General features: G+C 42.6%; 2 protein-coding genes and 1 non-coding gene across 6 annotated transcripts in view; 1 reads left to right on the top strand and 2 right to left on the bottom strand.

Annotated features, from left to right (window-relative positions):
* Window positions 1-6,302: 6,302 nt before the first annotated feature.
* On the bottom strand, window positions 6,303-8,020 carry LOC126506472 (DNA-(apurinic or apyrimidinic site) endonuclease 2-like). The gene has a single exon (XM_050150092.1). It carries the CDS (start codon window positions 8,018-8,020, stop codon window positions 6,470-6,472), a length of 1,551 nt encoding a protein of 516 aa, XP_050006049.1. The 3' UTR covers window positions 6,303-6,469.
* Window positions 8,021-9,455: 1,435 nt separating this feature from the next.
* The window catches only part of Cd38 (CD38 molecule), a 54,700-nt gene continuing 48,690 nt past the window's right edge, over window positions 9,456-15,465 (bottom strand). The window contains exons 6-8 of one of the 4 annotated variants that reach the window (XM_050150109.1): window positions 13,574-13,666; window positions 13,174-13,260; window positions 9,456-11,173 (exon numbers count right to left, since the gene is read on the bottom strand). In XM_050150109.1, coding sequence (XP_050006066.1) covers window positions 11,110-11,173; window positions 13,174-13,260; window positions 13,574-13,666 — 244 coding nt within the window. In that variant the 3' untranslated portion in view covers window positions 9,456-11,109. The remainder of the gene's footprint in view (window positions 11,174-13,173; window positions 13,261-13,573; window positions 13,667-15,465) is intronic. The other 3 variants (XM_050150107.1, XR_007593225.1, XM_050150108.1) reach the window with 3 other exon arrangements.
* On the top strand, window positions 12,221-12,331 carry LOC126506627 (U6 spliceosomal RNA). The gene has a single exon (XR_007593282.1). It is a non-coding gene; the product is annotated as a U6 spliceosomal RNA (small nuclear RNA).

The raw sequence follows: 15,465 nt of genomic DNA, 5'->3' as shown, positions 1-15,465 counted from the left end.
CTTTTCTCCCTCTCACCCTCAGTTTCCCCACTGCATGACAGAACGAACTCTTGAAAATAATGACAATCAAAGCCACCATCTTCCTGTTCTTAGGGCCTGCAATGTGCATCATGTTCTGCTTAACGAAACTAAACACCAGAGAAGCTAAATACATTGGCCAACATCACCCTCATACAGGTTAAATGGAATCCAAACCCGGTCTTACTTGACCAATGACCGTCACTGCCAGACACGCGCGTGTCAGGCAGCCAGCACTGTGTGCTGAGGAATGACCACACTGAAGGAGTGAGATGATAGGTCAAGGAAGAATAAAATGAGGCACGAGCATGCGCTGCAAAGACAGGGAGGGCTGCAAGCTTCCTTCAGTTGTCACCGCTGGTCTTAGTCACCCTTCCTGATGTTCAAGAATGAGGGGATTTCTCATCCTACCAAGGTGAGCTGCCAAGCTGACATTTCATGTTGTCAGAGTGGGTCAGCCATGGCCAGGAGAGCAGGAACTGGATTAGAAATGCCAAGGCAGGCGGCAGAAGTCCTTGTTGTCTTCAGGAATGAAAATAACAGATCTCAAATTCTTAGATGTGGGGTAGGACAGTTCTGTCTTTGTCAAAGGAGGAGGGATTTGGAAGGGATCTCACTTGAGATGGAGCCAACTGTAAAGAAAATCTTCTCAGAGAATAGCTGAATATTTTTTCCTTGGGTGGGAAAGTGTTAACCACTTAGGGTGATTCAAAGCCAGTGAAAGATTCTAGCTAGTTTAACGGGAGCCTTAAAAGTTCTAGCCTTTAAGGCTTCCATTTAGGGTTTAATTAAAGACACTAGAATAAGCTAAAGGAGGGCTAAAAATTTGAGCATAAAGAAGTCTACTCACAACAGATTCTGTCTCTATGTTTCTTCGTTCTTCTCTCTTCAATCTTTCATTCCTCATTGTTTCTTCTTGTTCTTCCTTGTTCTATCCATTACAAATGTTCCCAGTCATATTCTTAAAACCGACAATTCATCAGCCCTAGCATGTATTGGGGTTGGAATTCTTTTGTCCTATAGAAAATCATATAAGGGTTTTCACACACACAGAGATCTGTGCACATCCAGTAAACTCCTTAATGGAGAAAGTCAGCTAAGAAAGGAATTAAATCATCAGGGGATTCTAGAAGGGAAAGTTAGTGTGCTATACTACATTTATAGGTGGTAGATGCTTTCATCTTTTAAAAGGTTTATTTTCAGTAAAATTATGAATATTGCACAGATTGTTTAAATTGGTGTGCTGCTTTTTTCCTCCCAGCATGCTTAGGATTGGGTACCTAAGCAACCTAAACAGTCTCTTGATCGGATTAGCACATTCACCAGACACTGCAGTTTCTATGGGTCTAAATCTAGAGTTAGACTTACTTCTCTAAGCAAGCAAGAGACCCAGACCTTTAAATTATCAGTTCTTGACTATGCTGTTCTTATTGCGGGTGTTGTTGGGTCTTTTTCTGGGTTGCAATTAATTATCTTTTCTGCTGTCCCTGAGAGTAAAATACAAGCCATAAATTTCCTGAATTAAAATCATCAGTAAACTGAGGCGAAGGTGAGTGTAAGAAGTTAAGAATTTTTAAGTGAGGTAAAACCAGAAAAGCAGTGTGGTAGTAATTCTATGTCCTTGAAGATTTGTGAATATCTTAAATGGAATGTTTAATGTCTGGTCCCTAAACACTGACCAAATGCCTGCTGGTAAAGATAATTTCAGGAAGACAGATCTTTGCATTTATCTAGAAGAGAGGAAGAAGGCCTTGCAGTGGGAAACTGTTCTGAACTAGGGAATTAATTCCCAATTATGTAACAGAAAGGGGGTTAGCTACAGTGAAAAATCTACAGCAAAAGATAATCATTTATTCACAAAGCAATAATCCCAAAAAAGCCTTGCCTTTTGGTTTTAGCCTTTATCAGATCCCTTGGTTCTGATAAGTCTCTCATGAAACAATGGATGAGCAATTACTGTATAATGTTGTGGCTTGTAGCAGTGGTCCTTCTTGTAGGCAAGAGAATCAATCACTATTTTTCATTCCCACCCCACCCTTTAAGGTCCTAAGGTGGTATGGAAAGTCCTGTATATGTGTTGCTTTTATTGGTTAATGAATAAAGAAACTGCTTTGGCCTGTGATAGGGCAGAATAAAGCTAGGTGGGGAAAACTAAACTGAATGCTGGGAGAAAGAAGGAGGAGTCAAGAGAAGCTATGTCGCCCCACTGGAGAAAGACACTGGATGAAACCTTGCTGGTAAGTCACTATGTGATGATACATAGATTAATTGAAATGGGTTAACCAAAGATCTAAGAGATATCTATCAATATGCTTAAGAATTGGACAAGCAGCAATTTAAATATTATAGTTTTAGTGTGATTATTTTGAGTCAGAGGGGTCAGGAAATGAATGAATGGCATCCTACTACAATGGGCACACCTGTGTGGTCGACTATATCCACATAAAACATGAGGAAGCTTAAAAAGGAATTCTAGACATGAAAAAAAAAACAGAGTTTAACACAGCTTCTTCTGTTTCGTGGTGGTGTATCACAGCTCCTTTAAGAGAGGTCTTCCTGATTCAGTGGTAGAAAAATAAATAAATAAAATGTGGTTTCAAAACAGTGGCTTCCTAGGCCATGCTGCTAGCATAAACAACTCTGACTCCTTCAGGAAGTCTGGCTATAGAGCATTTAAACAGGGTCTGTGAGTACAGTGCTACAACTTGCTTAATGGCAACATAGACCCACTGTGTGCCTAAAAATGGGGCAATGTATATCGTTCTCAGATGAAGCAAACATGCCTCTGCCATTTTGGACTGGGCAGAGCAAGCAGGCAGGACCATATTGGCCCTAGTCATGCCCACTTAGCATTAAGAAAAAGGTGCTTCTGGTCAGGGAATAATTACAGATACATATTAAAAAGAGATTCAGACAAATATAGACCTCTAAATGGGTCACAGTGTTGGATAAATGTAAGTAGGCTTGGGAGAGAGAAGAAAAAGAATATAAAGAGCTATAAATGAAAGTAAATGGTTTAAAAAAATAAGACAAAGTCTTTAAAGAGACAGTATAGATAGTCATAGATTAAAGGAGTAAAGACAATAAAGTAAATATTAAAAGTAATAGAGTAAAAACAAATAAGTCACGTAAAGATAAAAAATACACAGTCTGGATTATGTATATTATTGTGTTTTCTTTGAATTTTTTGACTGTGAAGGAGTTAAGTACAAAAGACATTTCATTATATGAGCTGCTAAGTTAAACCAACATATATATTTTAAAGGTGAATTGACTTCAGAATTTGGGCATGAGAATTTGTTACTTTGGAGAAGAGGTTCTTCTTTTCTTTCCACAGAAGATGAGAACCTATGGATTTCTTCCAGACTAATGTGTTTTGATGAACTAAGGATCCCTGAAAAGTCACCACAAACACCTCCAAAAATTACTTCACCCAACAAAAATCAGGAAGCAGTTTAGAAAGAACTACGTTCAAATTCCCAAATATTGTTTATAAATATTTACATTTAAAGGGGGATATGACATAGAGATTAATATTTTACATTGGTATGAATCTTGGTTTATTGATACAAATTTAAGATCAATTTTGTTATATGTGCATTTCTGCTCTTGGTTAAGGTTTGTGCAGCTCATTTGGAAATGTAATGTATAATTAAGAAATACAGGTTAATAGTCATCTATAATAATCAAGCTTGTAGTCATGTTAGTTAGGTTTTCTAGATACAGAGATATATTTCAGATGGATAGATATTCTTCAAATCTTTCAAAGACTAACAGAAAATGGCACTTAAAATGTTTTAAGAACTTAGGACTTTTCATGACAATGAGACGCAGTAAGCACCAATCTACTTCAAGAGAATGATGATCATTGAAGAGGCTCCTCATGGAGTTTGTTATTCATTTGGGCAAGAAACTGCTCTTGCTTGAACTGCTTGACTGGACTTGCAGAATCCACAGAAAAATGACTACTGAACCTGCCTAAAGAAGGTGAGGCAGTCCTTTGGGGTTCCTAGTTTATGAAAGAGTCTGCCAAACATTCTGCAGGACACAGAAGAAGATGACTGACAAACTGCCGATATAGGTGAAACTGTCTATCTGATTTCCTGCTTCATGGGAAAGTCTTTTGGATACTATGGGCCTATAGGCTGAAGATGAATGCTCCAATGATACAGAAAAACTTTGGGTGACTGTCTATGGAGCATGATGTCTCTGTCAGTTCTAGAGTTTTTGAAGTCGCTTACAATGCACTTCCTGCTAACTTAGGTAGTATTATATTATTCTGTGGTCTTTGATGGAGTTGAAAAATAGATAGCTATATAGTTATAGTTTTCCTTAGTTATGATAAAAGATAAAGTAGATATAAAGTTGTAACTGTAATTCTTATTTAATACCTGTTTTGTTATATGCAATTTTACTATGTTAAAGTTAAAACCTACCTTTTTATTTAAACAGAAAATGGAAAATGGTGTGGGAAGTCATCCTGCACTTGCATTGCTTTTATTGGTTAGTGAATCAAGAAGCTGCTTTAGCTTGTGATAGGGTATAGTAGAGCTAAGTGGGGAAAACTAAACTGAATGCTGGGAGAAAGAAGGTGGAGTCAAGAGAAGCCATGTAGCCTCACCAGAGACAGACACTGGATGGAACCTTGCTGGTAAGCCATAGCCATGTTATGATACACAGATTGATAGAAATGGGTTAACCAAGAATATACGAGATATCTAGCAATATGCTTAAGTGACTTGCCAAGCAGCAATTTAAATAATGTAGTTTCAGTGTGATTATTTTGAGTCTGAGAGTCAGGAAACAAATGAGCAGCCTCCTACTACACTAAGGTATCAAGGTCTAATTGAAGCTTGCTTGATGAGGGGTTTTCTCCAGAACAAACACAAACACGAACACCCTTCTGAAAACCAGAACTGAAAGTGTTTCTACAAGTGTCAATTAAGCAGTTCATAAAATTTTTACACATTTCTTCCTACACATATGTGATAGGGCATAGTAGAGCTAGGTGGGGAAAACTAAACTGAATGCTGGGAGAAACAATGGGTAAAACAATGCAACAGGTAGACGTTCTACTTTCCTTTCTGTTGCTGTAATGAAATACTCTGGCCAAAAATGATTTGGGGGGGGAGGTTATTTTAGCTCACAGTTCCAGTCAGAGGGAGGTCAAGGCAGGAGCTCAAGGCAGGAACTTGCTATTCCAAGCAGCATTACCTTCAACAAAGGAACTCACTTCTCAGGCAAAGAGCTATGGCAGGAGCCACATGGGACACTGCTTGCTAGCTCATAAACAGGTTTATGCTAAGTTAGATTTTTTTTTACATATTTCAGGACCATCTGCATAAGAAATAGTGCTGCCTGCAGTGGGGTAGACCCAATTATTGATCAAGACAATCCCCACAGATATACCCACAGCTCCTTGACTAAAGTTATCCCCTCTCTTAAATGACTACAGGCTGTGTCAAGTTGACACTTGAAGCTGACCATGACATTGGGTATTACTGTGACTGCCATTTTAAAAGGCAAATTAGAGGTTATTCTAAGAAGTAATTTATATCACGTCTTCACATCAGACAGATCTATGCAATGAGTTTGAGACTGAAATAGCAATCAAGTATCAGGACCGTCCATTGCACGCTGCTCACCTCTTTTAATTCTATTTCCAGACATAGTCATTCTAGCACTGAAGGATCTTTCATTGTCTAGAAGGCAAACAAAGAATCTTTTCCTCACCCTTGCATAGTGGACTAACTGGGGATATTATCTTTGCCTGGGTGACTCCCAAAGCTGTTTCTTGACCTCCTGCTGTTGCGAAAGAGGTGACTGACATTTGCACTGTGTGGAGTGCCTAGTACAATAACTGATCGTTTTCTCTTCTCTGGTGGTCTGCTCTTTGCATCAAGTGTTTAACTGTGGTCTCACATTTGTGTCTTTTGGCAAGAAGCACACACGTTGTTATGTCATTGTACAATATCCTTAGAGGGGTGTAGGTGAATTTTCTTCATAGAGAACAGATACACCATTGCTTGGTTCTCAAACCAAAGACACTCTTATTTGTATCACTGAAAATTAGCACAAACTTTGTTTATGAACAAATACACTGCACATGGAGGGCATCAGGGTTTAACATTACAACTTTCTGGGAGGTTGGTTATTGTATGGACAAAGAGGAAGGAAGGGAGGAGTGAAAAGAGGAATGTCTTAGGGGAGAAGAGAAGCTAGGGCAGGGAATGGAGAAAAGAAAGCAAAGGAAGGAAGGAAGGAAGGAAGGAAGGAGGAGGAGGAAGGAAGGAAGGAAGGAAGGAAGGAAGGAAGGAAGGAAGGAAGGAAGGAAGGAAGGAAGGAAGGAAGGAAGCAACCCTCAGGGGAGAAGGCAACTTAGGAGGTGGAGACCTGGCGTCAGACCCTGCGCATGGATGACCAGGCCAGACATCCCCAGGCCTCAGTTGGTTCAGCTGGTCCTGCTCCAGAGGAAGAAGTTGCAGCTTGATGAGGGGTCATTAGGAGGACCTTGTGGCCTGGCACACACATAGAAATGGCGGCCCAGGTTGGGTCCTGGTTTTTTCACAATCCGCATCACACATGGCTCCCTGTGGCCTCTGCAGAGGGGTGCGGGTGAGGGCCCACTCAGCACAGATTTCCAGAACGAGGTCTGTACCTCCTTCTCGTCTTTGACCTCAGAACCCTTGGCTTGCTCATCCACCATTGTGGTTGTCATATCCTCTTCTGGAGACTTTGGGGTAAGAAGTCTGGTCACCAGAGGCAGCCTAGGTAGTTCTACATTAGAAGTTTGCGAAAGGCTAGCAGAAGGTTGAAAATAACTCATCAGGTCTTTCTGGCGTCTTCTGGAGCCACTTTGACGTTTTGGAGGCCTGGATGAATGCCTATGGGCCTGTGTTTTTTGCTGTTTCTGGACCTGGGCTTGATTGCTGGGCTGCAGGACTGGCTGCCCCCGCTTGAGTGCTTGTTCACGAGGAACTAGGAAGCCAAGAATCTTGAGCTGGGTACCTGCAAACTCAGGGAGGAAACGGGTGCACAGAGCTGGACACTGTTTTGCTGGTACACAGGACACATTCAAGACAGCTCCCACAGGGCAGTGGTCAGAGCCCATAACTTGAGGAAGCAGGAAGGCATCTTGGAAAGTGTCTACGATTAGAGTCCGGTCTCCCAGTACATAGTCAAGTCTGGTACCATAGTTGAGACGGCGGGCACCAGTGATCACTGACCAGCAGGTGAAGGCTCTCTCCTGTTTTGGATAGAAATAACGGTAGCTGTCTATAAAAGACCCTATATGGGACTCAGCCTGGTACTCCCCACCGACCAAGCCATCCATCCACTTACGCCCTGGGTCTTCTTCGAAGCACTCTAGATTTCCAGCATCACAGTGGTCAATGGGGCGGTGGGCTGTATTCAGGTCCCCCAGGATTATAACATGGCAGCCAGCTGCCAGGAGCGCTTCTGCCCTGATCTGCAGCAGGCGATAGAAACGCATCTTAAAGGTCAGCCGCTCAGGCCTCCCAGGATTCGCATATGGGCAGTACACGTTGATCAGGGTCAAGGGCTTCTCCTTCCCTTCCCACGTGCAGATCTTATGCTGTGTCAGGAGAGCCCGGCCCTCACTATCCAGAGCCCGGAGCTGCTCTTGGGTGAACTCAGTCATGTTTCCATAGCAACCAATATCCCCATTCAGGGTGGCAAACAGACCACTCAGGCCTTCTTCAGCAGCCACTGGGGTAGCACTGTCCTTACAGAAAGTGGCTACGCCAGAATAGCCACTCGGGCCGCGGCTGAAGCTGAAATAGGAATTATAGCCCTCAACGACAGCCAGGGGCTCCATCAGTGCGTCTCTGGTCACTTTGGTCTCCTGGAGACAGACAATATCCGCATCTAGCTCTTCCAAAACCTGCCGCAAGACTGTTGAACAGTTACCGGGTACCTGGCATCCCAGAGCTTGCAGGGACCTCCGGATCCCGTTGATATTCCAGCTTACCACGCGCAACATTTTGGTTTCACCGACTGTATGTATAGGCATAGTCAGACTTTTATCCGGAAGTTAACTGGCTCCCACCTTCCTCGTGCATTTGCGCAGGTGTTCTTAGCCCCCAAAGTACCGGACTGCTTGCGGGGGCTTCAAGTTCAGTTCTCTTTGGTGAGAGATGAACTATGGTGAGAACAGATTCCAACGAGGAAGGAAAACCGGGTTGTATATGCTGGTGACATCAAGCCCTTAGGGCTGGAAATGGCTGCAGGGTCAATGGTCTAGATGCTCAAAGTTAGAACTACAAAGAGAACAGATTCAAGGTTCTGTGCTATGGTGATGAAAGGTGGGGGAAGAAGAAGGAACACCCTAGCCCCAAGCCATCTCTGTACCCCTGCCCCAAGGGCCCTCTTCAGCACCATATGAAAACCTTGTGGTTTGTCTCCTCTAGATTTCCACTGGTTTAAAACTTGACCTCAGAGGAGTCTTCATGGGCTTGCCTTACAAGTTGATTTCTACACTATCCACGTCATCTTGGAGGGGATGTGAAGGCCAATTAGTTCCTGACACAAGCAGCCACTTCCAACGTATGTTCGTGAGCAAGAACATTAGTGAAACCTGAATCTGGTAACCACTCTCCACAGTGAAGCAGAAGAGTCTCGTGTAAAAGCTCTAGGCTGCAGGCTTCACTGGCACAGATCTGGTTCTGAGGAAATTCTGTCGTAGGAGCTACTTGAAAGCGGGGAACCAATGTGAATCCCTGTTGGACTATCTGAACCACAGCCTGTAAGCCATGCTATTTTAACAAATCCCGTGTGTGTGTGTGTGTGTGTGTGTGTGTGTGTGTGTGTTTGTATGGGATTTACGAGAATGTATGTATCCTGACTAATGCAATACAAATTTGTCAAGGCTTTATGACATATTGCCCATTTTCATTATATAGTCTATTACCATACTTCTCTCTTTCTCTCTCTGTGTGTATGTGTGCCGGTTCATGTGTATTCATACATGAAAAGGCTACAGAAAAAGCTCAGTTGTCATCCCTTATATACCTTCCACCTTGATTTTTGAGAGAGTCTCTCTTTGGGACTTGGGCAGTGCCTGTCTCCAACATTTATGCTATTTTCAATAAACGAAACAAATTCTTTGAGGCTGTAAAAACTTAGTTTTATTGATATCTACAAAATACACTTATTTTTAAAGACAAGCTAAAAATATTCTCTGGATGTTGAGAAGTAAATAATGCTTTTCTAAATAACAGTGGAACCAGGAATGATTTTAAACTGAATGGCAACCAATACAGGCATACAGAGAACTTCAGTGCTGCAGCAAAAGTGGGACTCAGAGGAAAACCCCCAGCACTAAAATACTTGTGTAAGAAAAGAAAACAGGCTGCGATATCAATGATCTAAGCATCTGTCTCAAAACAGTTGAACAAAGATAGCCAAGGAAGCTAGAAGAAATAAGACATTTTTGTATTTCTAAAAATAGAGGAAAAAAAGCACAATTAGACAAAATAAAGAAAGAAAGCTAAAAATTGTAGGTTTGAAAACAGCAGCAACAATTAGTAATCCCAAAGCAAGGCTAATCTAAGAAAAAAAGGATAGAAAACAAATTGCCAATATCAACAACAAATGTAGTTTAACTCAATATTTTTTTGTTTCATTTTTTTTTGGGGGGGGGTTGTTGTTGGTGATGGTTTTTTGTTTTTCTGTTTTGTTTTGTTTTTTTTTGTTTGTTTTGTTTTGTTTTGTTTGTTTGTTTGTTTTGAGACAGGGTTTCTCTGTGTTACAGTCCTGGCTGTTCTAGAACTCACTATGTAGACTAGTAGACCTGCAACTCAGAGATCTTTCTGTCCCTGCCTTCCAAGTGCTGGGATTACAAGTATGTGCTACCACCATCTGGCTCACTAACTCAATAGTTCAACAAAAATATTTTACTACCTATAAAGGGCACCAAGTATGAGCAGGAAAGGAAATAGGATGCAATGAATTAGTTTTGAAAGTGTCCATAAAATTCACATTTCAGGCTGGGCAGTGGTGGCACACGCCTTTTATCTATCTCAGCACTCGAGAGGCAGAGGCAGGCAGTTCTCTGTGAGTTCAATGCCGGCCTGGTCTTCAGAGTGAGTTTCAGGGGCCATGACTGTTACTCAGAGAAGCCCTGTCCCAAGAAACAAAACAAAACAATCACATTTCCAATTCTATTACATTCAATTTAGTACAACAACATTCTCTGAACAATAATACAGGCTACTATCAATTTGGTGATAAAGGCCTACAAAAGAAGAAATATCATATGTTGTGAAGTTTGAAAGACCGGAGTCAGCACCAGCTCTAATCATGATCCCCAGAATGTGACTTTAGGAACGTTGATAACCTCTCTAAGCTCCATTATCTCATTTTTTTTTAAAAAGGAAAACAATAGTCAAACTTATTGGCACATGTTGGAAGGGTGAAAGATTAAAACAGCAAGCATATTCAAGTTCCCACAGAACACCTTCCCCGTAATAACCCATGACCTCAGGTTTACCATTTGAATATTTGTAGGAAAAATTCAGAAACATTGAAAAAAAATAAGGCCATTCATTTGAAAAACTTGACATTTCATTTTCTTTGTCCATTTTGACAGGGGAGGTTTGATTGCCTATTTATTTATTATTTATTCTCATTCCACAGTCCTCCCACCCACTCCTCCTGCTCCCCCGTGGATTGTCAATTGTTCAATAAAAATGATATTACCAGCTGTGCCGAAGATGGAGCTCAATGGTATACAGGCTTAACTACCGTGTGTGAAAGTTCTTGGGTTTGCTTCTCAGTTTCATTAAAAGAGAGAAAAAAAAAGTGAGTTAACAATATATGAACAAAATACAGCACCACATGAGAAAATTAACGTGAAATAACAATATACAAGTTTAGATCTGTTTCATGGAGTAGTTTTTTTTTCTTGAGTAGTATACAGTAAGAACTAAACCGATCATGTAACACTGCCCAACTTTGTTAGGAAGTCCTTCCATCTCCAGTGCTGGCATTATACAAGAGTGCACTCTCTGGTAGCTCCGGCTGTGTGCCAGTGTAGTTTCCGAGAGACTCTCATCTTGACCAGAAACCAAATCACATGCCAAAATGGCATGACGGATGCTCAGGGTTCTTTACACACTGAACAAACCTGACAGGCCTGTGGGAGAGAAGTAAGAAAGGAAATCAAGGGACAGGTTGAGGACTGGCAAGATGGGTCATGGGGTAAAGGGACTCACTGCCGTGCCATGCCCGATGACCGGAGAGCTTGATCTCCAGAGTCCATGTGGTGGAACAAAGCCCTGATTCCTCCAAGTTGTCTTCAGACGCTCGCATGAAAGCTATGGTATGTGCACACATGTGCAGATGTACATACATACAGTAAATAAACATAAATGTAACAAAACTTTAAGAGGAAAGAGACTGATGATCACGAGACAGCAGATGTGGCCACAGAGAGCAGGCCCGCCCACATTCCTGAGGATTCTGCCTTCCCCAGTTAGGGAGCTGCCTGATGACTTCTGGGGGAAAGCAAGAGACAGCACAGAACTCAGGGACTGTCCTTAAGAGGTATGGATGCGGTCAGAGGGGCACGCTTCCTCTACACGTTGCACACTTTAGTATCTAACTGGTAAATTTAAAGGACTGTCATTTTCATAAATGTGAGCTCACAAAACCACGGAGTCTATGTTCCGCAACCCCCTCCAGCCTGCCAGCACTCTGTCCCGTACAAAACATCAGCTGTCTACGGAGTTTCTTTTATAGCTGATCTTTTCTTCTGCTTTTTTTTTTTTTTCATTTAACTTCTGCAGCATGTTGATTTTTTTTTTTCCTGGCAGTTTCCAAAGAAGAGCCAGCTTGATTGATGGGAAATTCAGGTCATCTGGGACATGAGCCACCCATCCTTTAAATCTGCCTTTGAGGTATGATAGGCGACGTAAAGAGGAATAGAATTACTCTGCCTCTTCAGCCGGTGCGTACACCACAGAGCCTTTTCTCTGGGCTTTGGTCTTGGTTGAAGCTGCTCCTCATGGGAAAGCTTCAAAAGTCCTGCTCACTCTGTAGAAAGTGGCTGGTTGTCCCTGTCCATATCATTGGTTGTAACCAGTCAAAAACAATGAGGGGACCCCCCAGTTTTGGAGTTACAGGTGACTTTAAAGATACATAGCAGCCCATAGGTTAACAGTAAACTTCTGTTAAGAATTAGGTGCTCACTTCAGTAGTACTGACACTAAAACTGGAACAATACAGAGAAGATTAGCATGACCCTTACGGGAGATGACACACAAATTGTGACGCATTCAATTAAAAAAAATTTACATTGGTTTTGGTTTTAATCTAGAAAAAATAAGTCTTTGTAGACTGCTGTGTGGAAATTTACCAAATAATAGGCATTTGTGTTTGAATCTAACCAAGGAGATTTCACATGCAAATTTATAGCCAGTCACGGAATCTTAAAACTTGGGAGAAAAGTCTTGGCCAGGCATGTTTCTGTTCCCCTGAAGCCCAGTAGTAAAGCATGAAGTGTGTCCTCCGAGCGTCAGTCAGCATCTGGGGCAAGTCACTGCTTAGGGCTGGCGAATGGAGGAAGAGGATGAATGGCCAGGCAGCCAGAGTGAAGCCATTGGCTAGGGAGACAAGCTAGGTTTGGTGGCACAGCAGAAGCCATCACATATCATATGCCACCAAGGCCTGAGAGGCATTGCTGAAGCCTGCTCAGGTCACACAGCTGTTTTGTTCACAAGAAATCATTTACTGGCCTGGATATATGGCTCGGTGATTAAGAGCACTGACTGGTCTTCCAGAGGATCCATGTTCAATGTCAGACTCTCACATGGTGACTCACAACTGTAATTCCAGCTCTAGGGACCCAATGCCCTCTTCAGCCTCCAGACACAAATGTCATTCACAGACATGGATGCAAGCAAAATACTCATACATTAAAAGATAAAATATTTAGAGGGTTGGATAGATAGCTCAGAGGTAAAAAGCACTGGTTGCTCTTATAGAGGTCCTGAGTTCAATTCTCACAAGCCACATGGTGGCTTACATCTATCTCTAGTAATATCGGGCTCCCTCTTCTGGCCTGCAGACACACATGCCTGCAAAATACTGTTTACATTAATAAACAAATCTTAAAAAATAAAAGAAATCAATTACCTGTAGTTATCGTGGCAGGAAAATGCAATATTCCTTTTTTGCACAATCAGCTTCAGTTCGTTTATGGAGGATCCTGAGCATGAGTTACTAGGGAAGAAAGAAAATATTCAAGTAATATGATCTTTCAAAGACCCTCTGAGTGTCTGACTTCCTCTGCATAACTGCTCCTGGGAACAGCAATGAGTAGAGGTGCATCAGAGGTCCACCTCTTGGGTTCTCAGGTCAGCAGGAGCAGAGGTGGGAAGCCGGCACTGTCCTTTGTGAAGACAGAATTAAGACCTTAGAAGGAGGACTCAGAGCAGAGTGAGCATGCAGGTCTGTCCCCGCTGTGCTCTCGTGACCTTGCACTTCTTCACAGGCTGACTCAGAGACTATCAGTCTGCTACAGACAGTGACATACCTGGAACCTGCTTCGATGTTATGCATCACCCAGGCCTGGAGTTTATGAACCTTATTTGGGTCCAGATTAAGGACTTCCACACTTCCAAAGGTACTAAAACAGAAGAGATAAAGAACATCCTTGATCCCAGGTCAGCTGTCAGAACTCACCCAGCTGGACACCATTGAGCAGAACATATCTCGCCTCCTACCTTTCCCCATTTGACATGACTCTTGGATTCCAGATTTCAAGATAAGATTTTTCTTTTTTCAAGACAGGGTTTCTCTGTGTTACAACTCTGGCTGTCCTGGAACTCACCAAGATCACCTGCCTCTGCCTCCCATGCTAGGATCAAAGGCTTGCGTCTCCATTGCCCAGCCCAGATGAGATTTTAACTATACTTCGGTGCTGATTAATACATATGAGATACTTAAACTAGCACTACCAGAGAGCTGCTTGCAACCACAGAATCTGCTCACCGATGCCTTTTTAGATTCGTCCTTGTTAGTGTGGACAGCTACCTTCCCTGTGGCAGGGACTTAGCTCTCTAATATCAGATGACAAGATTCTGAGTGCTAGCTAGCGTCTTCACCCAAAACCCATAGGAAACGAGGGTTAGAAGAAGACAAAAGAGTTAATGTTGCTTTGTAAAATTAAATATTGAAACAGAAGAGAGGAACAATTAACAAGGGGTACCTAGAGTGCCCAGAAAAAAATTAATACATGCTTCCATCTTCAGAAGTATTTTTTTGATTTTTTGAGACAAGGTTTCTCCGTAGCTTTTTGGTTCCTGTCCTGGAACTAGCTCTTGTAGACCAGGCTGGCCTCAAACTCACAGAGATCCGCCTGCCTCTGCCTCCTGAGTGCTGGGATTAAAGGCATGCGCCACCACCGCCCAGCGCCCACCCTAATCTTAACTTGACCAGTAAGGTCCCATTTAGAGGTTAGCACTTGCGCATGGCATTGAGGGTCATAATTCCATTCCCAACAGTCTCAAGCCATTCCTAATTGTTTTTCCTGGTTTGAGACAGACCTCTCTGCATAGACCAGGTGGCCTCAAACTCTCTTGAGTGCTAGGATTAAAGATGTCTGCTGTCACACCCTTCTGATTTCTGCTTTCTTTCTTTCTGTCTACTGCCCATCTCAACAGTTATCGTGAGACATTTAACAAAGGGACATGATCTAAGAAAGGTGTCCTTAGGCAGTTTCATAGTTGTGTACCCATAGAGTATACTTAGAAAGACTGAACTGTCTATGACTTCATACGCCCTGCCCACCATGGATGTGAGCCATCATTGCCCAAAACATCATTATGAAACATGTGACTTCTGGCCACCGAAGTGGGTGGTTACCTGGGTGCTACGGTGACCTAAGAGCCCTTCTCTATTCTCTGGTGGCTAATCTTCAGTGCCAACTAGAGGGATTTGGAATCATCACTGGAACTCACCTCTGGGTTCCTCTTTAAGGGTGTTTCCAGGAAGGTCTCACCGAGCAAAGAAGACCTGTCCTAACGTGGGCCCCACCATCCCACAGGTTAGGGCCTTCGACCAAATAAGAAGGAAAAAGTGAGCTGAGTACCAGCATTCATCGCCTTTGCTTGCCTGACTGCAAACAGTGGCTGGCTCCCTCCTACTCCCGTCTGCCCAATCATGATGGACCGCACCCTCAGACATCTCCTTACATGTAACTAAGGCCCGTTTCCACTCTCTAGATGCCTCCCCTGTACTATAAGATGGGCTTCTCTCTAAATGAGAACTTAGTGGCAGCTGTTTCCACATCTTAGACACTTTCCTGTGACCTGAGGAAGAGTCCATACTCCCTGTCAGCGTTACACAGAGGCTTCTCAGACCCGCCACTGATCTCTTCAGCACGCTCACGTCTGTCTCGGCTTCCTCAACCCTGACATGGGCTCT

Source organism: Alexandromys fortis, unplaced genomic scaffold (genome assembly GCF_014885135.2).
Source record: "Alexandromys fortis isolate MF-2015 unplaced genomic scaffold, M_Fortis_MF-2015_v1.1 scaffold_0, whole genome shotgun sequence".
Lineage (NCBI taxonomy): Eukaryota > Metazoa > Chordata > Mammalia > Rodentia > Cricetidae > Alexandromys > Alexandromys fortis.
Note: the sequence above shows the minus strand (reverse complement) of the source record. Positions and strands in the feature narration are given on the sequence as shown.

Coding starts and splice junctions, on each gene's coding strand:
- LOC126506472 (XM_050150092.1), bottom strand. CDS start 8,020: ATGTTGCGCGTGGTAAGCTGGAATATCAACGGGATCCGGAGGTCCCTG.